This window comes from Pundamilia nyererei, unplaced genomic scaffold, assembly GCF_000239375.1.
Source record: "Pundamilia nyererei isolate P.nyererei 1_Seehausen unplaced genomic scaffold, PunNye1.0 scaffold00208, whole genome shotgun sequence".
NCBI lineage: Eukaryota > Metazoa > Chordata > Actinopteri > Cichliformes > Cichlidae > Pundamilia > Pundamilia nyererei.
Genome location: NW_005187609.1, coordinates 543,521 through 566,675, shown reverse-complemented (window position 1 = coordinate 566,675; position 23,155 = coordinate 543,521). Strand labels below are relative to the sequence as shown.

General features: G+C 38.6%; 1 protein-coding gene across 5 annotated transcripts in view; it reads left to right on the top strand.

Moving 5' to 3' along the window:
- ppp6r3 (protein phosphatase 6, regulatory subunit 3) overlaps nucleotides 1–22,196 on the top strand; it is a 26,470-nt gene extending 4,274 nt beyond the window's left edge. For 2 of the 5 annotated variants that reach the window (XM_013914593.1, XM_013914592.1), the window contains exons 2-25: nucleotides 1,635–1,806; nucleotides 1,998–2,231; nucleotides 2,991–3,177; nucleotides 3,326–3,463; nucleotides 3,698–3,763; nucleotides 4,237–4,349; nucleotides 5,076–5,189; nucleotides 5,484–5,610; nucleotides 5,798–5,950; nucleotides 8,140–8,289; nucleotides 8,494–8,558; nucleotides 8,663–8,778; nucleotides 9,276–9,361; nucleotides 9,939–10,025; nucleotides 10,574–10,671; nucleotides 12,732–12,786; nucleotides 13,171–13,301; nucleotides 14,327–14,442; nucleotides 15,062–15,254; nucleotides 15,384–15,481; nucleotides 15,704–15,899; nucleotides 18,929–19,036; nucleotides 19,968–20,042; nucleotides 20,181–22,196. In XM_013914593.1, the coding sequence (XP_013770047.1) occupies nucleotides 2,005–2,231; nucleotides 2,991–3,177; nucleotides 3,326–3,463; nucleotides 3,698–3,763; nucleotides 4,237–4,349; nucleotides 5,076–5,189; nucleotides 5,484–5,610; nucleotides 5,798–5,950; nucleotides 8,140–8,289; nucleotides 8,494–8,558; nucleotides 8,663–8,778; nucleotides 9,276–9,361; nucleotides 9,939–10,025; nucleotides 10,574–10,671; nucleotides 12,732–12,786; nucleotides 13,171–13,301; nucleotides 14,327–14,442; nucleotides 15,062–15,254; nucleotides 15,384–15,481; nucleotides 15,704–15,899; nucleotides 18,929–19,036; nucleotides 19,968–20,042; nucleotides 20,181–20,232 (2,751 nt within the window). In that variant the 5' untranslated portion in view covers nucleotides 1,635–1,806; nucleotides 1,998–2,004 and the 3' untranslated portion in view covers nucleotides 20,233–22,196. Of the gene's footprint in view, nucleotides 1–1,634; nucleotides 1,807–1,997; nucleotides 2,232–2,990; nucleotides 3,178–3,325; nucleotides 3,464–3,697; nucleotides 3,764–4,236; nucleotides 4,350–5,075; nucleotides 5,190–5,483; nucleotides 5,611–5,797; nucleotides 5,951–8,139; nucleotides 8,290–8,493; nucleotides 8,559–8,662; nucleotides 8,779–9,275; nucleotides 9,362–9,938; nucleotides 10,026–10,573; nucleotides 10,672–12,731; nucleotides 12,787–13,170; nucleotides 13,302–14,326; nucleotides 14,443–15,061; nucleotides 15,255–15,383; nucleotides 15,482–15,703; nucleotides 15,900–16,868; nucleotides 16,961–18,928; nucleotides 19,037–19,967; nucleotides 20,043–20,180 lie in introns of those variants that run through there. The other 3 variants (XM_005747908.2, XM_013914594.1, XM_013914595.1) reach the window with 3 other exon arrangements.
- The last annotated feature ends 959 nt before the right edge of the window (nucleotides 22,197–23,155 follow it).

Sequence of the window (23,155 nt, the reverse complement as noted above, 5' to 3'; positions counted from 1 at the left end):
GCTGCAGTGTCGTTTGACCTGAAGAATACGGAGATTAGGACCCAAATTACTCCCAGATTTAAGAGCATCTTAGTCCGACAAATACGACAATAACGACGGCCGCTTGCATCTTCTGCAAAAAAATGTGCTTTGTCGTGTATCTGACGGACAAACACCAAACCAGTTCCACGTCACTGAAGTTGCACCATTTTTACAAACCAATTCTGGTTCATCTGTTTCACTCAACAATCGGCCATGTGCGTATGAAAACAAAGGCACTGCGCATGCGCGTTTTACTCATATTCTATCGCGATATTTCATTTTCCTATCGTTGCCTAACATTATACCGGTATTACCATGAACGGTATAATATGGCCCAGCCCTAATAATGACCATGTTTTATATTGCTATTAAAAAGTTTTTTGCACGATAATTAATTGGTTTTATTGCCTAGTTCTAATTATGAGGCACAGATGAAGTAGTAGAGTCATGTTAGCCTAGATGCAAGTCTTCATACCCAGTTGGTGATGAGAAAGATACTGGGGAGTTTATTTATTTTTATATAAGATGAACGGTTAAAATAGTAATAATTGAGAATTTGTGCCTTTTTGTTCTTTAACTAGAGAAAGGTCACTCTTTGTATGTGTGAGATTTCTAAATGCATGTAAGTTATTGTAGATTTCTTATTATTGGTGTTTAATGCCAGCTGGTTAGCCTCAGCTGGTAGTCATCTTGGGCCTTAGGTGGGCTACTGATACATCATTGACATTGTCTCTTTGACTCACTTGACCACTGTTTAATTAAAAAAAAAAAAAAAAAAACCTATTCCAAACATGCAAAGAAAATCTGTGTAGCAGCAGTAAAATGTCTCCAAAATGCTGGTTCTTTCCTGTTGGCATTCTCCACGTTATGATAGCTCTCTGTAGCAACCAGTGTGTAGTAAACACAGAACAATGTAAAATGGATCAGGAGGTTGTCACTACTATCCAGTCCAGGTTTTTAAGTCAGGATGAGATGGATATCTGATCCAAATGTTGGGTGGGGGCATTCTTAAAGCCTTTAAGTTATGTAAGCACTTCTAAATGCTGCTGACTATAAGGCTAAGTTCACACTGGAGGTCTTAATGCTCAATTCTGATTTATTTATTTATTTTTTTTTTTTGTCCGGTTGTTCACTGGATGGCCAGGAAGCGTTCACAATGTCTTTTTGATTGTCTTCTCCGGCGCTGATAATTGGCGTCTGTCTTGTGTCAGTGACGAAAAAGACTGATTTAATGCGACGTGACCCAGGTCGGATTTGAAAAAATTGGATTTGTGCTGTTCAAACTGTTATACCATGATCGGATATGCGTCGCATGGGGTCAAAAAAAGTCGGATTTGATGGCTTTTCCCCGCAGCACGCCGTGTAATAAATACTCACAAAGAAAACTGTGGCTGTTTCAACTTGTGTAACACTGGACTCCAGGTACACGACGCCAGCTGAAAACACTTCACTCAAGTCGAGTTGCCCGAGATTCACAGAATTTACAGAAAATGTGAAATTTTTGTGATATGTATCTGTGTCGGGACGATAAGTGTCTTATATCGGGATATGAGACTTTGGTCATATCGCACAGCCCTAATATATGCCCATCTGCTTTTGTCTTTCTCCCACAGGTGTGTTCGTGTTGAACTGCTGTATGTGCGCTTTTTGTGAGTGTGTCCATTACCACTATCTGCCTGCTTGCCCATCCGTCTGGTCAGCCTGGAATGGGCCACAACTCCCAAAGACTAGAACAAACCTCTTTTTAACCTGAGCTTTGCTGTGAGGACTCCAACATACTCACAGGTGAGCTGAAATAAGAACTGTTACTCGATTATTGAGTGATCCCTTAGTAAATCATTGCCCCTTAGATGAATCTCGATTGATAATGTTTCATTTTTGTGCTCATTTTAATGACTCACTTTTGCCCACAATCTGTTTTAACGTATTTGTGTCCTTTTTTCATATATATGTATGTATGTATGTATGTATTAAAGAACCAACATGTTTTGGAAATTTGACCTCCACACCACATCCCACATTGACACACTGCTGGAGAAGGAGGATGTGACGCTTACAGAGGTAATGGATGAGGATGATGTCCTGCAGGAGTGCAAGGCCCAGAATCACAAACTTGTGGACTTCCTGCTGAGACCACAGTGTATGGAGGACCTGGTTACCTTTATCACACAGGAACCCAGTACTGATGTTGAGGAAAAGGTTAAATACAAGTAAGGAAATGGTTATTAATTTCACAGTTTGACGAAGATGTATGTTGACATCAGGAACATTTAACCTACAGGATGTAGTTTTTCTGTAAACTTATCTGTGGTGCTAAATCAAAGTTGCGTAACTCCAGTGTCTAGCAAACTGCTGACATGTCCACAAAAGTTGAAATGTTTGCAAGTTTGTTCACAAGGCCGGAAGAAATTGGTCAAGCTGAGATTTGGGAGCTTTTCCCCAAACTTCTGATTATGTGGGAAAATCCAGTTGGGAAAGCTTCACATCCAGTAGTCTGCTTTAAAATCACTCATTGCTTTAAATACTATGGTATTACTTGGACATATGGCTCCCACTTGAGCTATATGAGTTCACAGGAGAATTATCTACACTTGTTTTGACCTGTTGTTCAAATTGTTTTTTGAAATATGGAAATCTGAAGAAAAAAGAAAAAAAGTTTGATTCTGTCTGGTGTACCAGTATAACTGAGGTTTGTAGAAAATTCCTGTTACACTACTTACAGAACCGATAGTGGCAGTGCTGCTGTAATTTAGTGTTTTCTCAAAATAAACTGGTGAAATGAAGCAACTAAACTTAAACTCTTGATCTCTGGTTGGATATAACTTTGAGAAGAACTCATACCTCTAGAATTTCCTGCATTTAAATATTTATCTGCTTTGTAATGAGCAGTGCTGTAACTATTGGAAAAACTCTAAAAGGGCCTCTTTTTTTTTTTTCTTTTCTTTTTCTTTTTTTTTTAAACCCCTCAGGTATCCCAACATATCATGTGAGCTGCTTACATCAGATGTGAGCCAGATCAATGACAGACTAGGAGAAGATGAAAAACTGCTGATGAAATTGTACAGTTTCCTCCAAAATGAGCCGCCCCTCAACCCCCTCCTGGCCAGCTTCTTCTCCAAAGTTCTTTCTATTCTTATAGGACGCAAGCCTGAACAGGTAGGATTTTTATTTATTAATTTATTTATTTTCACCAATGATGCCAACATGTAAAAATACTGAGAGGATAAAATGCTTTGCTACTTATAGGTGTAACAAAGTCTGTTTAAATCGGTATGACAAAACCTTGTCTTGTTTTTATTTAAAGATAGTTGATTTTCTGAGGAAGCAGGAAGACTTTGTAGACTTGATGATAAAACACATCGGGACCTCTGCGATCATGGACTTGCTGCTCAGGATGCTCACCTGCATCGAACCACAGCAGCTACGACAAGATGTTCTCAATGTGGGTAACAACAAAATGGTTCCCTCCTTTGCTAAAAATGATATCCTCTCAGGCAGTTTACACTAGAATATTACAGTCCACATTAAATTATATTGCCATCTGGTATAGTTTATTAACCGTTCTCAGTTGATGTTAAGGAATGAAGTGGACAGCAAAGGGTGAAACGTTGTGAAGCCTTTTTTAATTAATAATGAAATTTTATGATTTCCTGACAAAGTTCTTTGTTTCTATTAGTGGCTGAATGAGGAGAAAGTGATTCAGAGACTGGTGGAGATGATACAACCTTCTCAAGATGAAGATGTGAGTTTCTTACATATTTTGCCCTGTACTTCCGGTATTCACCAGGGTATTCGTCAGGAAGTATACTGGTACTTATTTAATCATTGAAGACATTCAGATGTAATATTTACCAATATTAAACAATACTATATAAAGTGCAGAAAGTCACCTGGAGGGGTGCTGGGCTCTGTACCTATGTGCCCTCGGTGAGAGGCAGTGTTGGGGTGGGGGTTTCTCCCGATGGGATTTTCTTCCCTGCACTTTCAGTCATTCTATTTGACTGTGGGATGAGAGCCTCATTGGAGAGTTGGCTCACTGATCGAGGGCTGCAACAAATAGCCTCCTGGTCAGCTAGCAGGAGGGAAATGCAAGACTGGAGGGTTGTTTTTTTTTTTTGTTTTTTTTTTTGTTTGTTTGTTTGTTTGTTTGTTTGTTTTTTTAAAGCTGGTTAGCAGTGTTTTATTTATTTATTTATTTTTTCTTCTTGAAAACAGAGACACTCCAATGCATCACAGTCACTCTGTGAGATCATTAGACTGAGCAGAGACCAGATGTTCCAGGTGCAGGGCTCTTCAGAACCTGATCCACTTCTGGCCACACTTGAAAAGTATGTATTTGCTTCTTTACGAGAACTTGTCAGTATTGTACAGAATAAAACTATCTATGAGTTCAGTTTGTTTGTTTGTCTTCCTGTTTGTTAGCAGTCTGGTTTCCGAAATCTCATTTTCAGTTGTGTTACAATGATACCAAAAACAGCTCGAGCTGATTTAATTTTGGTGAAATTGGATCAGGGTCACACCAAATGTGAATATATCAGTGAAAACTTTATATGAGCCAGTAATTTTTATGGATACTTCACAACAATATCCTAGTCCTTGGGGGACATGAGTACCTGGGTTGGCTAAGTATTAGACCTTGATCTTCATTGTTAGTGCCCAAGGTCAAAGTTGATGCTGTAAAAAAACAAAACAAAAAACCCCATATCATATGAAAGGGCATGCAGAGAGCTGTACAACACACTTTATTTTTTCAGTACAACACCCTATGGCATTGCAGTGACCCAATAAGAGGGAATGTATTGTAATAAAAGTGTCATTTAGTATAGCCCTTGTCCTTTTGGGGAGTTAAGCTCTGAGTGCTCTTGTTTTACTGTGACGTAACCTTTGAACTCAGATATAAGATAATTGGTGTGAATTTTGATAACGATCAACCAGATCAAACTTTAAATCATTCTCTTGTGTCTATCTTTGTTTTTGTTCGATTTCATTGTCATTTTCTGGCATGCAAAAAACCTGCTTTCCCTCATTTAAGTGTCTGTTATCTTCCTCTTCAGGCAGGAGACAGTAGAGCAGCTGCTCTCTAATATCTTCGACAAGGAAAAGAACGAGTCTGCAATTGTCAGCGTTATCCAGATCCTGCTCACATTGTTTGAGACGAGGAGACCAGCGTATGTCTTGTCCTTTCATCTGCCAGTTGATATTTTTAATTTGACATGGGTGGAGATTTTAAAATAAATCAATTTTTAAACAATTTTTAAGCAACACAATACCTCTTGAAATGGGGAGCTAAATACTGCAAACATTCTTTCTGTCTTTATTGCAGTATACAAAGTTTACTTCTCCTATTTGGATCCTTAAATCATATAGTCCCAGTCTGAATCATGGTCCAAACTGTACTGGCAAGGCAACATCGTTTTGTTTTGTTTTTTGCACTAGTTCATGTGACTGGACATGTGTTGTAGGTTTGAGGGTCATATGGAGTGCCCCCCAGGGATGTCTCATCCATCATTCTCAGTGAACCACAGCATCCTCGAGGCTGTGAGACCCAGACTCAAAGATTTTCACCAGCTGCTACTCGAACCTCCAAAGGTAAAGACTATTTACAGCTGTGACTATTGCTCTGTTTGCAGATTTGCAGATTGTAGGTTGAAGATAGGTGGACTATGTTATATTTTTCAGGCCAAGTCTGCAAATATTGATTGATTGATAATACTTTATTTATCCCAAGGAAAATGACATTTGTAGTTAAGATAAACACTTTGCTTTCCACCATCAGAAGAATATGATGAAGACAACATGGGGCGTTCTGGACCCTCCAGTGGGCAACACCAGGCTCAATGTGGTCAGACTGGTCGCCAGTCTGTTGCAGAGCAACACACACAGCATCAATACAGAACTAATTAACCTCAACACACTTGGAGTTATACTAGTAAGTACTATCTTCTTTTTAGGGTGTGTGGTGTGGGGGCGGAGACTACAATCAATGCAATGAATTTCGATCTTGGACAAGTTCAAAAGTTTTCTGAAAATTTTTTGGGGCATAAATTTTCCACAGAAGTCCAGTTCAGAGTTTTTGGTCTAAATCTGAAAATCCTAACTTGCACAATTAACAGAAACTTTTATCCCTACACTTCAAACTTCCACACCATTGAAGTCAATGTCCAATCCCAGTAAATTGTTGCATCCCGATGTTATGCAGCCATCTACCATCAGATGGAGCATTGTTGGTAAACTGGAAACTGGAAGAACTGGAAGAGGTGGCTGATAAGAGAGTGGTCTGGACTTCCCCGCTGCCCAACCCCAGATAAGCAGAAGAAAATGGATGATTTAACTTTTTGTTGTTTTGGATTTTATTTTTTAGCAATGTAGCTGGCCTGAATTTTCAAACGGCCTGCATCATTCATAATGCACGACACACAACACATCGCTTTTCAGTATTCCGTGTTTTTTTTTTTTTGTTTTGTTTTTTTTGTTTGTTTTGTTTTTTGTTTTAATAATAAAAAAAAAAAAACTTAGCTTAAATCTGGCCATCCAGTTATCACTTGTCATTAGGGATGGGTATCGTTTAGGTTTTATCCGATACCGGTGCCAAATCGGTACTTTTGAAACGGTGCCAGTGCTTAAACGGTGCTCAAACCGGTGCTTAAAGAATGGAGAACACAAACTTTGTCCAAAAACCTCTCATATTCAGCTGTTTTGTTTTGTTTTTTTGTAAAAAGATAACAATGTTAGCCTTTTCTGCAGCTATGGGGCATATATGGTATCACTCTTGGCTGGAAGCAGTGCTTAAACAATGGAAAAAAAACACAAACTTTGTCCAAAAACCTCTCATGTTCAGCTGTTTCCCACTTTTTCTTTGGTCATTTTAGCCTTTTTGTCCAGGGTGAAGGGAGTATCTGCCATCAAACAAGAGGACAGCTGCATGTAGCTATGATGATGTTTGCTAGTTCACCTTACATGCATTAATGTAATAACGTGGTTAGCCTACTCAACGTAAATTACACACGGACAACATTAAGCTACTCACGCAGAGAAGAACGGCTGCTGCATCATCATCCTCATCATTTCTGCTACACTGGCAGGGCTAGGGGCCAGGACTCTATTCTTCGTGTTTTTGGGGGATGTTGCTCCGGTCCGATAACTGGCAACCCACCCAACGTGCACAGTGTGAGGTCTCGCAGCAAGCTATCAAATACGGCGCATTTCTCGGCTTTTAAAAAAAAAACGCTATGCGTCGCCAGGTGTTTCATCGGATTCAAGGTGTTACCTCCTTTGACAGTATCACAGTATCAGCTTAAAGCACTTGTTGCTGCTGAGTTTGCATATTTTACTGTGAAGTACAGCCAGACTTTTGACCGCTTCGCCTTGGACATTTTTAATCTGTAGCTCTGCTCTAACTGAACGTACGTACCTGGCCCCGCCTACTATCCTGGGAAACGTAAAATGATTGGCTAGAAGTGTATCACAGCTCAGGAAAAAAAAGCACCGAAATAAAGCACCGAAATGTGCGCTGCTTTTCGGTCTGGTTACTACCGTTTATGTCAGAACCGGTGCCATCATGGCACCGGACACCGGTACCCATCCCTACTTGTCATGTATAGTGGCAATGCACAGGGAGCCTACATGTCCACCATGATCCGGATATAAGATCTCAGCCTGTGAGGAGACATGACAGATTTTTTCCTTCATAGTTTGTGTCAGCTATGTCGGCAAAAAACCCCCTGAAAAACCTTTGGTTGTGGTTCCCCCTAGTTTTATTCTGTCCGTCGGTTTACTAATGCGACCCGTGGCTCAGGGTAAAGTGTCCTGCCCAGGGACACAACGACCAGGACAGAGAGCCCGGGGATCGAACCAGCGACCTTCCGGTTACAGATGCGCTTCCCAACCCCTACTGCCTACTGGTGTTGGTCAGAGGGGCCAATGGCGCGATATGGCAGCCTCGCTGCTGTCAGTCTGCAGCTGTAGCTACAACCGTAGCTTGCCTCCACCAGTGTGTGAATGCGAGAGTGAATGAATAGTGGCATTGTAAAGCACTTGGGGTGCCTTGAAAAGCGCTATATAAATCCAATCCATTATTAATGCGTCTCCTTTTGTACTTGTTTTTGTTTTACTCAACAGGATATGTATTTCAAATACATCTGGAACAACTTCCTCCACATTCAGGTGGAAATCTGTACAGCCATGATACTGGCTATGCCTCCTGCCCCCATAGACATCCAACCAGACACAGAGGCAGAACACGTGAAGGAAAGCATCCTCATCAAACATGTAAGATTGAAATACTAGAAGGGGAAAACCACACTTGTGTGTGTGTGTGTGTGTGTGTGTGTAAATACACATATGTATATGTGTGCATAACCTGTTTATACAGGCCTATACGAGCAACAGACTTGGAAGTTAACTATACGTCACGTGAGCTGTCTGTCAGATATTTCTTTGGTGTATTTAGTATCTTGTGTTTTTCTTTACCAGCTGTTTCAAAAGTGCCAATTTATACAGAGAATCATTGATGCCTGGAGCTCCAATGAGAAAGAACAGTAAGTATTCTTGTTTGCACTAAAAGCATAATACTTGTGTTTTATTGGTCATGGCGCTAGCACCCTATTAAATATGCTAATACTACTATTGAACCTTGTTTTAGGGCAGAAGGTGGGCGGCGACGAGGCTACATGGGTCACCTGACCAGAATAGCCAACTCTATAGTTCATAACTGCGACAAAGGCCCTAATGGGCCGCAAATACAACAGCTCATCTCTGGTGAGGAATTACATTTCTTTGAGTGCTCATCTAGCACCATCATGTGTTGTTACTTTCCTGTAAAGTGTAGGTTTATCATCGATAGGTCTCATACTGACCAGGAACACATCATCATCAGCACACTAACGTTTCTAAACCTTAGCTCATATTCCCCTTCGTTACACTCGTATTTTAGGAAGGACAAAAAGCACTTCCATGTGAGGGGAAAGAGAAGAGCTGGCTTTAAAACACAAGAAACTGTGGAATAGAATTTGGAGCATGAATGTTTTGTTTATTATCTGGGTTTTATAATTATTGGACACTAAAATCATAACTGAAAATAAAGTGAGAGATGTGCTTACCCATAATTTGAGAATAACATTGTTATTCTACTTTGTTGTAAAGGGGCTCAGGGGGTAGCACTGTCTTCTGCCAGTAGTTTTGATAGCTGTGCTCTTTATGTTGATGTAGTGTGTGTGTGTGTGTCTGTGTCTATATAAATTTCATGTCTGTGACAGAGCTCCCTGCAGAGGATCGAGAAAAATGGGAATCTTTTATTTCTGGACAGCTGGCTGACACAAACAAAAGAAACACTGTTGACTTGGTGAGTAACAACACGAACATGAAAAATAGTAAAGCTTTCAGGTTTGTTTTCATGCTGAACCATTTAACAGCTAAAGTGTTTTGGCATAGCATTAAGATGTTTTTAATGTAAATTTTAATTGAAAATAAACTGCTAGGACAAACGAGGAAAAGATGAGCCAATGATTCAGTTTAAAATATACTGTCCAGCAAGACATTGAGAGTCAGTAAGTTATTATGAAGTTGAACTTTAATGTCAGCCAGACTGATTTCCCTGGGAACAAAGCATGAACTAAGCATCACCTGTATATATAGCACTTAAGTAAATTCTATCCAATGTTTATCCTCCAGTCAAAGGTGAGGTCAGATGTTGGGGTCTGTTGACAACCTGCTGTGACAGTTTCAGTATTTCATGACGCACTGTAGCACAGGAACCATGAGTTGATAAAATGGTGAAATAATCATATTTTTAATAAAAGTGTACTTCTAATTTTAATATAAGCAGAAATTATAGTTTAATGATTATGTTATTTAATTTTGGCACTCTTTGCACTCCATAAGCAGGAGATCATTTTGTATTAAATGTCATGTTTTCTCAGGTAAATACACACCACATCCATTCTTCCAGTGATGATGAGGTGGACTTTAAAGAGAGTGGTTTTCACCAAGACTCGTCTCTTCAACAAGTAAGATTTAAACACAGATGCAAATGGATGAAGGCACACAAAGCAGGCCCATGGGCACATAAACCCAGCTCATGTAGAGGTAGCCTTTCTGCCTAGGGGGCCAAATCAGAATCTTCTATATATTAAAAGTTATTGTCAAAAGTGTTTTTGATGATTGGGGGGGACCCTAGGAAATTTAAATGTGCAGTACATACATGTCAACTTATTTTTAAATTTTGTCCACTTCATGCTTCACAAGAGAAATTGAAGTCCTCCAAAGTGCATCAGGTTACTTTGTTTGTTTTGGGTTTTTTTTTTCTTCTTCCCCCTTGACTTGGCCAGCTGTTGATTTCAGTGGGTACTCTGTGTCCATGGGTCCTGCACAATAACTCTGTCATCAGTGTAGCAGTAGAAAATTCAAAAATGAATGTACTTTAAACATCTATCCTAATGTATGTTATGTGTGTGTGAATATAGTATGTGTATACATGTTCTTTGTACTGCAAGTAATGACATTTTTGGTGTAGAGCCAAGAGTATATCATTATCGTTGGTCCTGGGTTTTGCCAGGCCTTTTCTGATTATCAGATGCAACAAATGACGTCCAATTTTATTGAGCAGTTTGGCTTCAATGACGAAGAGTTTGCTGATCAGGACGATGTTGTGGAGTGAGTACTTTTCCTACATTTGCTATTTAAGTATTACCATGTAACACAAAAGGTACAGCACACTACACTACAAGCTGGTGGGTCATTTTTTTCACTGTTAATTCATTCAGTTATAGAATATTTGCATATGACTTTTAAAATAAAGGTCTTCAATTTATTTTCTTAATTTTGAGTCATTCATTGGCTTGTGAAGGATTCCCATTCTAGCCCTAAACTCAATTTAAAAAGCATAAAGCTTTTTTTTTTTCTGAGTAATTTAGATTTTCATTTTTATATAGAAAGAAATGTCATCACCAGCGACACCATTTTATGCTTTATCATTAGCCTGGTACAATGATCACGTCAAAGGCAAAAATTGGCTCAAAGAAGAAATCCTATCCACCTTTTTCTGCTGTCGTGGGCCGCCTCTTTTCTGTCTTTCTTAGGGTGAGCTGGAATGGGCATGCTTGTGGTTTTGCCTTTTATGTCACTTGTTTTTCAAAATGCCTGGGACTGGATCAGTGAAGTACAGCTTTCTTACATAATCTTAGGCTTCTGGTGACCTAAAGTTATTCTTGTAACTTTTAGTTAAAAGAATAACTTTTCTTTTTACTTTCTTTTCTTCCGCTTTAATTAAAAAATAAAAAAATTTAAAAAATGGCATCAGTAAAGCGCTTAGGAAGAAAAGATCTGCTCTGAGTAGGTAGCTATATGAACACCTGTCGAAAAGCATGCTTGTTAGAAACATAAGACTCATACATGGGAGATGCATAAAAACAATGGACCCATAGCATTGACCAAAATACCTCAGTGATTGAATGTTTCCCAGAAAGGCTGAAAATGCACATTGACCACAGACATGACCTCTCCAAATTCTGTTAAGCATAATATTATTTAATGTTAGTGTAATGAAAATTTGGTGAGATCTCTTTTAGAAAATAAAGCTGTTATTCACTGAGGTCTTTAACTGATGTACCTGATAATGCTTCTGCTCTAGCTAATCTAAAGTGTCTAAAGTGGTGTGCCTCCTGTGCCATCATGATGCCTGGAACATATTTGATGTAGCCTAAAAAAAGAGAGGACTTGACTTTCCTGTAGAGATGTACACAGCATAAAACCTCTGCTTCTTTGCTGTAAAAGAACAGTGCATTGTATACAGGGCAGATGTTGGCAAGTTATTATAAGTGGTCACACAGGTGAAAAACATCGATAATTCCTTCATTATTAGTTGTTTCAATAGTATATATCCAACTGCAATATGCATGATTAGTTTTATATTTATTGTATTTTCATCTTTGTTAGAACTAGACTAACAATAAAAAAAAACAACAAAAAAAAAAAACCATGCTTGGGCAAAAAGTGATTGCTTAGTGGATGGTAAATTTTCAGCAAAATCTTATGTGACTACATCAGAATATCAAAGTAGAGACTAACAATGTTGGGTTCCTTGTCTGCATTGTTTCCTCTACCTGGAAATGTAGCTTTTCTTAGCTTGGTCAGTTTAAAACATGGAACGGGGACATAAAGAATCAGGTGGTGATTAAAAGTTGTTTATTTTGTACTGGCTGCCTGAAATATTAAACAAACTTTTGCTGTGTCCTAGAATTTGTCTGTGTGTGGTCATTTGGAGACAAGTTAAAGGAAAAACAAGTGTCTTGATAAGGTGTTGTGCCAGCAGTGTGACTTGGCATTGTTTGTCCAAGTCTATGAAATTCTACACAGTGGTTAAGCAGCACAAATGATATTCCCTCGTTTTGATGACGCCAAAAGTTCAGCTGGCTTTTGAATCTGGCAACTATAGGTCATGGTGTTTGAGTCACATCAGTCATACTTATTAAAGCCATTCTTTCCCTATGGATGGGAGCATTAACATCTCGGCAACAACTTGCATCATTGGGAGTGCTTCATCACTGGTTTAAAAAAAAGATCACTCTACAACTAAAATGTCTCCCACAGCAACGGCCAAAAGATTCCCCCATTGTAGGAGGGAATCTGGGGTTTTTCCTTTAATTTGTTGCTTGTCTGTATGTGGATGCCTAACAAATCTAACTCAATAAAACTCTCTCTCTTTAACCTTGCAGTATTCCCTTTGATAGAATATCAGACATCAATTTTTCACTGAATACAAATGAAAGTGTAAGTACTTTGATTATTAATCTAAAATTCATAATGTTGAGAGTAAAACTCTTCTGGAATTAGTTAAAATATTTTTAAAGGCATGATGTGCATATCCTGATGTTGATATTAATTTGGAAGCAGATGACAAGAAAGTGAGAAAATAAAACTGCTGTAGAATACAAACCTTGAAGTAATTTTTTTTTGTACTTCAAACAAGCCTCTAGGTATTCTTCAGGAAAAGAAATGACAGCATAATGCTGTGAAAGATGCCTGAGGCCTGCTTTCTAAGTGAATGCTTCACAGCCTAGGGTTTTGTTCTGTAAGACTTTACTTTGTATGTGCATGTGCTTTAAGCACAACCGATGACACTCTAATTTTGACATGTGTGTAAATTTTCTCCAGGCAAATATCGCTTTGTTTGAGGCACGCTGTAAGGAGAAAATCCAGCAGTTTGAAGATGCTGGTTCAGATGAAGACGATATCTGGGATGAAAAAGATGTCACCTTTGCACCAGAGGCACAGAGACGCCCCAGGTGAGTCAGACACACACATGCACCAAGAAACTGAACTTTTTTTTTTTTTTTTGCAACTGAACTGAATTGAGTTACTGAATTAACCTTAATGGCCTCATTATACTATCTTTCCACTTGTTTTTAAATTATTTGTTACTTAATGTTTTCATTAAGGGGGTGGGGTTGCCTTCATTTGATAGCATTAAACAGGACTATCAAGTCAAACATGGGCATAGTTGTAGTGCTGTAAGAGCAAGCTGGTACGGATGTGAACCATGTGCCACCAGATTTTGAACAACTAAAACATTCAAGTGGTAGGAATGATATAGCAGGTTTTCTCATGAATTCATATGGACACTGTATTTGATCTTATAGTGATTCATTTTTATTAACATCAACGTCAGAAGCTATTTGTAAAACTTTTTAGTCTTGTTTAAGGATGATTTGTTGTGTTTAGAGTTTTTTTGCTTTTTGTGTGATTGCTTTAGAAAAGTGGTAGTTGTATCACCATTGCTGTAGTCATCAAAAAACCTTTGTATTATCAGCTTGTTACTTCAGTATATTTAATACAATGGTAATAATAATCGTTATAATATTTAAAATCAACATAATATGAATAATGTCATCGGTACTTAGATAAGAAACATCTATAGGTTTGTCAGTGTTAGTTGTAAATCACACACAAATTAATTCACAATGGAAAGATGAGGGAAATGAGAAAGGTGAAGGTCGTATGGCTCTGAATACATATTTTAGTGGTCAACAAGGCCAGCATTACATACTTATTATGCAAAAATACAAAAAAATGTATTTATGTGAACTGTTAAGTTCCATATAGGAGCATATATACAGATAAATTGTTTTACAAAACGCCACCAGAGCAGCCTGTTTATTTAAGCTGTATCAATAAAATCCTGATATCAATTCCTGCTGAATTGTATATTCTGTTATTTATTTAGTTATTTATCTATTTATTTTTAATCTCACTCACAGTATAAAGAGGACAGCTCAGATCTTTATTCTAATACTTGATCTGTCCATCACAGGAGTTCAGGCAGCACAGACAGCGAGGAGAGCACAGACTCTGAGGAGGAGGACGTGAAGAGGGATCAGTTTGAAGCTTCCAACCCCAGCAACGATGACAGAATGGAAGTTGACACAGGTTAGTGGTTTTGAGACAACCACATGTAAGACTCAAGTACATAGTGGTAGCCTAATGACAAATTGTCACAAGCGTTTTTATTTATTTTATGTTTTGCCTCAACTTGATTTTAGGATCAAGATTAAACTAGGATTAATTTAAAGTTATAGAGTGTAAAATCTCACTGCTGGTCAGTAGATTGCTGTCAGCTGAGTTTTAACCCCTCCCAGTTCGACTGAATAATCAAATCAACTCCTTTAGATCAACCCAGAAGAATCAGTAACAGTTGCTTTCATTTTCTCCACAATGGCCGCTTCCAACTGGCGTGTTTTTAGTATGTATTTTTTCACATACTAAAGCATATTTAAATAATATCAACAATAAATTGCACAATAAGCAATAAATTATGTTGTTTTTTTTATTTATTTAAAAACAAACAAACACTGAGCCAGTAAAAAAAAAAATGGCAGTATTATACTTTTTTTAATTTTATTTTTTAAAACCCCTCACTATGTAGGCATTGCATTGTGTAATCACGAATAATTAATCACGATAATTAATTGGAGTTATTTTCAGTTTATGCGTGAATTAAAACGTATATATTTGGGGTTGTTTTTGTTGTTTTTGTTTGTTTGTTTAGGCCCAGTGTGGACGGCAAATTTTGATGATATCCCTATGGACACGGGTACATCCACAGCTTCAAACTCCAACCCCAGCAACCCAGCTCCATCCTCTCCCTCCACCTCCCCTGATACAGCATGGAGCTCCTCTCCTGCAGCTAACTCAAACTCAGAAACTGGCTGGGCTGATTTCTCCAACTTCACTCCTGTCAGGTAAGATGTCCTGACTTACTGTGGGTCTGTTTTTCTGTCTGCAGTGTTGCAGTTTCTGGAATAAATAATTTGTGTTTAAGATAGCCGTGAAACTTGAAAGTGCTTTATAAATTTATATTTATCTTTCAGCCCCAAAGACCCCCTGAGATGCAACTCTCCTGTTGCTATGGAAACCAGTATAGAAACAATTGACCCTTTAGGGGTTAACGCACCCATGCAGTCTGAAGGTGAGATATGCACAAATGCATGTCCTTGAGTATTCTTGTCATCTGACAAGGGAAGTATCCAGAATTTCCTGAACTTGATGATGTTTCTTATATTTCTTATATCTTTCTTATATTAGGGGTGAATGTAACCCATGTTGAGGTAGCTGTTGATGCTAAATCAGTCTAATTGACGTTGATTGATTAGACCTGACACCTAATGTCACATTTCTTAACATCCCTCAGACTGTGATGGCTGGTTGGGCACGAGTGTGGCTTCTCCAGCTGCCTCTGCACCTAGTGATTGTGGGAGCTCTAAGGCAGAGGAGGAAGCATCTAGCTCTGAGCACCGCAGCATCACAGAAACGGTCATCAATGGCTCCATGAAAGAAACAGTCAGTCTCACTGTTGATGCCAAGACTGAGACCGCCGTTTTCAAGAGGTTCGAGAATCACTTGCACACAAAAGAGTTACGCTTCAGACTTATGGTGATGAGAGTGGTGCCAGTGCCAGTTGGAATTCTGTGATTATAGGCATGGGTTGGCTGGTTTTAACTGGTGTGTCTTATGGGAGGGGGGCTGGCTCATTGTAGCTTCATGCCAGAAGAAAAACTCTTAAGCTACTGAGGTAGTCCTGCTTTGTGAATAACTCATCTTAACTAGGCTGTAGTCAGTGTAAATTCTTAAAAATTGTTATCACTTTAAGAATTTACTTATTTATGAATACAATCCCAGTTTAGTTATCTGTGCCTCAATGAGGATTAGAGGCTGATCTGATAAATGACTCCTACTTGACCTGGTCCATTGCACTGCCATAAAGAAAGGGGCCTATAAACTGATTCAGTTTTTAACACTGACTATTCTTTCTTCCGCTGTCTAGACTGTAGTGACTGTAGCTAACATAAGTTCTTTACGCTATTGGTGTTTTGAGACTTTAGATACAACCACTATAGATCCTGTGACATTTAATTTGTGTGCCCTGTCATGGGTTAGTGTAATGTGACATGATAATGTGGACAGCAGAAAATAGGATTTTGGGGGGATTGGGGTTGATATTTGAACACTAGTTTGTTTGTGTTTTACTCCTTGATAGCCATTTGATGTTCAAAAATCCAAAGTAACTGAGGTCTTGCCTTACACAAACTGGGGATACCAAGTTTTGAATGCCACTTTTCTGTCCTACAAGCTTAAAAAGTGTCTCATAAAAAGTCCCTTTCATGGTGAAATCCTTGTTTCCGGAACAGTCAGGTTTTAAAGTTGGTTGTCCTCTGTCCTTCCGTCCCTTTGTTGATGCTGCATCATATTGTCTGTCTGTCTGAGTTGATAACAGCAGTGTAATGAACTGAGCGACACTTACAATCTGAGCTTCCCCTCTCTCTCTTGCTGTGCGTTGTGGGTGTGGTCTTCTTCAGAGTGTTGAAATCTTATCGGTATGTACAGCCAATCAGAGATCAGCCTGCAGCCGTGATGTAGTCTTGTTGTCACGTCAACCACCAACTTTTCTTTCGGAATTTTGATCTTCTTTGGTTTCAACTCCTTGTTTGTTTATTTCATTATCTCCATTCTGCATGTGTTTTTATCAAAGGTGTGTTTTTCTTCTTTTTTTTTTTTTTAGTGCAGTTTTTTTTTTGTTTTTTCCTTTTTAATTTTGCCTTGATCTTATTCAGATTACTTTTATTCTAACACTGCAACACAATCTCATTCTTGGCTGAAATGTTCCAGATGAAATTGGCCCAAAGTAGAAACCAGTTCTCTGAAGTGGCCTCAGTTGGATTTTTATTGGTTACATACAGCTTTCTAAATATATTTCTCCATATGCTTGTTTCATTGGTGTGCTTTTCCCATAGCTGCCTTATTTTTTTGGCTTTAGCAAATAGACAGTGTGTCCATCCTGCGATTGTGACTTATTAGAGAGAAAAACAATACTACTTTTGCAAAATACAAAAGCAAAATGTGGTGATTGTATTCTGACTGAAAAACTACTTTAATACAGAATAAAAACATGTACACGTCACAGCTCACTCTTCACATAATAAAACAAAATTTGATATTGGCTGTAATACAACTAGGGCTGTTCGATATAACAATATATATCAGATGACAATATAAAAACGTCTATCTTTTCATTTTACGCTATCGTTTGTTTCGTGGTGTCGCAAAATAAACTGTTTACAGCAATATTTTTTTTTCATCATTTTGATGATCACTGTATTGGCTATCTTAATTTCTTAAAGTTCTCTCTTTCTCTTATATTTAATATAACCACACTACGGACGGACAAGCGCCTGTCTTTATGTGTTGTTGTTGTTAGCAACAACGACGACGGTAAAACCATCGAGTGGCTCCGCTGTCCGCTTGTTTGATCCTGTTGAGACTTTTCAAAATAAACTGAATCACGTGAAAGGGTATGCAGAAAGTTTACGGATGAGAAGCAAAAGAGAGCCGTCAGGTGCTAAAAAATAAACCTTAGACTCAAACTTTGAAAGAAAACGATGGCCGTTACAACTTATGTCTAAAAATGTATAGTTTCATGCATCGGTTAAAACACTGGACTCCAGGTAAAGGACGCCCAGCTGGAAACACTTCACGCAAGTTGAGTAGCTCGAGATTCCAGAATTTACATAAAATGTCACATTTTTGTGATTTATACCATTATCAGGACGATAAATGTCTTATATCGGTATATGAGATTTTGGTCATATTGCACAGCCCTAAATACAACCATTCTAAATATAACAATAACTGAGGTAGATTCAAATAGAAAGATTTGTGCTTTAATGTGTTGCTAATTGAATCAGATTTCAAAACAACATGTATTTGTTTTTCTGTACTATAAATTCCAGAAAGTAACGTTTTCTCTTTTTTGGTACTTGACTAAAATTACATTTACACAAGCATGACTATATGAGTTTGAATGTTTTTGTGAAATTGTAAAATTCTGTTTTTAAAACATGTAACTGACTGCAGATTTTTAACAGGAGACCATAAACATTTGTTTTCTAATTTTACACATTCTGGGTACCCGTTATATAGCACCTTTTTAAATGTTTGAATAGATTTGGATGTTTGTGAGTGTTTTTAGTTTGAGGCCTCATCAAGATGATTGGTGGTTCTCTGAGACAAAGCAAGACTGACGGCTGGTACAAACAATTTTGGTCTAATCAGTCTCTAGGCCTGTTTACTGTTTGCTTGCTAGCAACAAAGTAAAGACTGTCATAGCTAAACAATCCAATCTGTTGACTTTCTCCATTTGCTGTACATTTTGATGCTTTTCCTACATAGACATCAGAGGTGTTCCATTTCGACATGACCATCCTTTGTTTTACTGTTCTTTCTGTCAGTCAGTTCAGCATGCTTCACTGTTGACATCTCACTGTTGTAATGGTTGGTGTGGTTCTGTGGAAAAAGTAACTAATTAGAAGGGATTCATACCAATGTATTAATGCATATGCTGTGTACTTGTGTGTTCCAGTGAGGAAGAGAAGATTGCTTCTTCAGAGAAGTACTCAGTAGTGGAGTATGTGGAGTCAGAGAGAGCAGGCATCAACAGCTCAGCCACAGCCTGCTGTCCTAAAACTGGGTCAGATATAGCACACACAGTCTCACAGTCACTACTTAAGTTTGTTTTTGTCTTATAAAAAGCCAGAGTCGGCACGTGCTCTGCAGTGTTCAGCGGTCGTCCGTCACACATTTGTCCCTGAAATGTGCAGGACTTTGCAGTATTCATTGCTACTATCAGATGTGCTTGCAGAATCTGATAGTCAGATTATGTTTCTTCATAACTTCAAGTGCATTAATAGTAATGAATCATCACATTCATCATTTCTGTTATATCGCCATCTAGATGCATCTAGCAGCTATGTCAGTGCCCCACGTTTCTCTGAGCTGTGAATAATTGCAGGCCTTTCCATTTTGGTTAAATATGAGCCTGGAAAATAAAAGATGTGATTTAAAAATTAGTAAATTGCTTTTGATTAAAAAATAGTTAGCCTAACAACAAAGTAAACAACTTCTTTCCTTCCCTTTTCAATTGGATTAGACCTTTTCCAGAAAGCAGGTCATTTAAAGTCTATGAATAGTTCCAGATTACCTTCAAAGTCTGCTTTACATCAGCTCAGTGAATGAGGTATTAAAACTGCATGGCAGACAGCTCCTTTGGGCTCTATGCCAACAGTTAGAGATAGTTGGGGTTTGGGGGAGAAATCCTGACTGAGTGATCTCCTCGTGTAACTAAACCTCTTAAGTCGAGTTGAGCATCGCACCCAGAAAATAATTTCAGTATAACTCCTGGCCAATCAGAGCTTGGTCAGTTGCTCTATTGACTGGAATTTATTTATTTTTAAGAAATTATAGGTGTAGGAATTGATAAATGACAAGACAAAACTATTTTGCTGCAAGATACAAATTATCTTGAGCTAATTTCCATTACAGCCTTTTCTAAACAGTTTCACATGTTCTGGTATTGTAAACTGAATATATTGTGTTTCTCTCCTTATTCGTGTCCTGGCAAGTAGTGAGAAATGTCGGCCCATTGTGGAGCTACCCAATGGTCCTCTGGAAGAAATGTCCCCCACAGAGGAGGCCAAGTAAGTCTGACTGCCTTTGTGATTCAAGTTTGAATTTCATTAGAATATAATCAGTCTCTTCATAGTCTTCATTTATGCAGTGATATTTCCTTCTGTCTTCAAAAGGTTTCATATCTATATCTCATTCCTCTTTTCTAGGCTCGACAGAAGTTCTGTGTCCTCTGAGCCAGCTGTAAACGGGCCAGCATGAGAGTCACTTAATGCCTGCCAATGGCCAGCCTGTTCTGCCATGCAGGGCCTTTCTCCTGGTCAGCCAGCAGAGGCTGCTGCTCACAGCTGTTCCAACCACATGCCCCATCAGGACCAGCAATACTCCCATCGTCTCATCACTGAAAGACAAATGGGCAGACAGGTGTACAGACACAAGATGGACTAAGAAGTAAAATGAGAGACACTCAAATGGATACGGAATAATTTTTTTTCTGCATTTGTTTATATACTATTGTACTTAGGAGGTGATGTGTGACTGATATCCTGACTCCCAAAATTAAATAGTAATGTTGCGATGGTTAAGGAAATGATTGTATGAATAAAATATTTTATAAAAGGAAAATGTATACAGAAGCATAAGTTGAATTACCACAGAGAGGAATAGCTGATTCATGATCAACCAATCACCATGTTGTTGTTGTTATTGGCTGCATAACAGGCTGACACTTCAAGTTAGAGCTATATTTAAAATTTCTCCCCCACCGTTGATCTGTCTCTGAGCAGAGCTGCTCTGACCAATTGAAACAGTTTTATTTTTGTTGCAGCTAATTGCAAATGATTTTTCTCTTGTGATCTTCTGCATTGAATAACATTTGATGAGCTGTTTTGGTATGTTTCTTTCTAATTTATTATGGAGTTGAGATTGTAGTAACAAAAAGGGGAAAAAAAGACCATAGAGATATACCAACACTGTCTCTTTCTTACTGGCTGCTTTCATGCTAACTAGGTTCTTACCTCGCAGCTGGAAGGCTAAAGAGGAGATGTTTGTCACCACAACCTAAACTAGGAGCTATAAATGCATTAAGAATATGTTCGTTTTTTGTTTTTATCGCAAGTGCTCTTCAGATAACTGGTTTTCAGTTTGCTGGGTCTCCCTTTAGATTGCATTATATTTTTAAAAAATGTCGTTCCAAGTTGAATATTCATCTCCAATGTGCAGAACTGTCAATTCAGCCTGCTACTATTGTAAAATTGAAAGGCATTTAATTGCCAAGCTATACACAGAAGTAGAGGATAAATTTATTTAATAATAATTAAATACATTTTGCCAAAACACACAGCTGCCACATGGGGTAGGCCCAAACAGCTACACAATCTACAGTCTGTAACTCTGTCAGCTGTAGAGGGCGAGCAGATGGAGCTACTGTGTGTAGTCCCACCATCTCGGCATTAGAAAGATATTGACTGGCAAGGCTTGGCTCTGGAGGTTTCCTCTATAGGTAAGAAAGTGTTGGTTTTCAAAATATGATTTTTTTTTTTAAATTTAAGTCAATATCTGTACTGTTCAGCTCAAGCGCACATACTCTATAAAAAGGTTTGAGTTTGTGATTTCCCATTGAATGCAATACATAACTTCTAATGTGTGTTAGGGACAGCACTTTTCATGCCTCATACATCATGTGGAAGCTGTGTGTTTTCTGCGTTACCTTTTGCAAGATTGCCTTGTGTCCACCCTCATGGGCTTACATGTGACAATCAGGTGAAATTGTTTCAGCCAATGACTGTGTGCCAACAGGTGACACTGTTTAGACCGTACAGTGGGTGGGGTGGAGGTACTGCTGTGGAAAGTTTGGGCAAAAAAATTTAATGGTGACTTCAAATGATGTACTCTCTCAGCCAGTCTAATCAATGAAAGCAAACATTCCTGCTAGATTACTTTGTAATATGAATGGTGACATTTTACTTTTTACCTGCAAGTTTTTAAGATAAAATGATAAGGATTACTTTTACAGTTATCACATCAGACGCTCTGTAGTGTTTTAGCGTCTGGTATGTGTTCATGTGTAAGTTATTCCTGCAGAGCAGGAGGTCCAGCTTGAGTAAAGCACCCAAGTTTGAAACAGTTTTATTTCTATTTTCATTGACTTCATTCTTGTTCATCAATGTTTTGTTGGGAATCGTTCTTCACTTTAAAACCACATTCATAAAGCATTATTTGGAAAATGGTTTGATTTATTTTGGTCTCCAGTTTTAGAGGTGGCAGCTGGATCCTGAGGTGTATGTTGTGTTTGGGGGGTTCTTAACATTATAAGTGTCTAACTTTCCTTTTTTTGGTTTGGTTTTTTTTTTTTTTTTTTTTTTTAATTTGACCAACCGTTGGTGCCCTGGGCAAAACCAAACACTGGCTTATCTTGATTGGCACTATTACTGCAGAATGTGTCCACAGGTTTGACTCTTGTATTGAGCACTAAATGCACCAATCACCAATACTTGTAGGATTTTAAAGTGGACTTGTCATGCTAGTTTCCAGCTCTGTTCTTTCTCTTGGACTCTTGGGTGGCTGTAGCTCAGGTGGCAGAGCAGGTCAGCCACTAATCAGAAGGTCGGTGGTTCGATCCCAGGCTGCATCCTGGCTGCATGTCAAATATCCTTGGGCAAGATACTAACCCCAGTTAGTATCTGGTGGTCAGAGGGCCTGGTGGCGCCTGTGTCCGGCAGCCTCGCCTCTGTCAGTGCGCCCCAGGGTGGCTGTGGCTACAATGTAGCTTGTGTGTGTGAATGGGTGAATGACTGAATGTAGTGTAAAGCGCTTTGGGGACCTATGAGCTAGAAAAGCGCTATACAAATGCAGGCCATTTACCATTACACCTGGACAACCTAAACTGCTGTGTAACCACCAATAAGAAGCTGCAGATAATATGATGGTAAAAAAATAGACTTCAACTTGCCTTCTCTTCTTTGCTTTAACCCCTTACTTTGCTCTCACCAAATTAGTTAAAACGTGGTTCCTAAGGAAAATGGTTTTGTGACTTGGTTTTCTGTACCAGGATTGGAGATGAAATGAGAGGTTTACAGGTAATGGTTCACATTCACTGCTCTGTTCAGTTGTGCATATTTCTAGACTGTCAAAGGCACAACCCATTTTCTGTTAGATTAAAGGTGTCAGTGGAAACTGGAGTCGG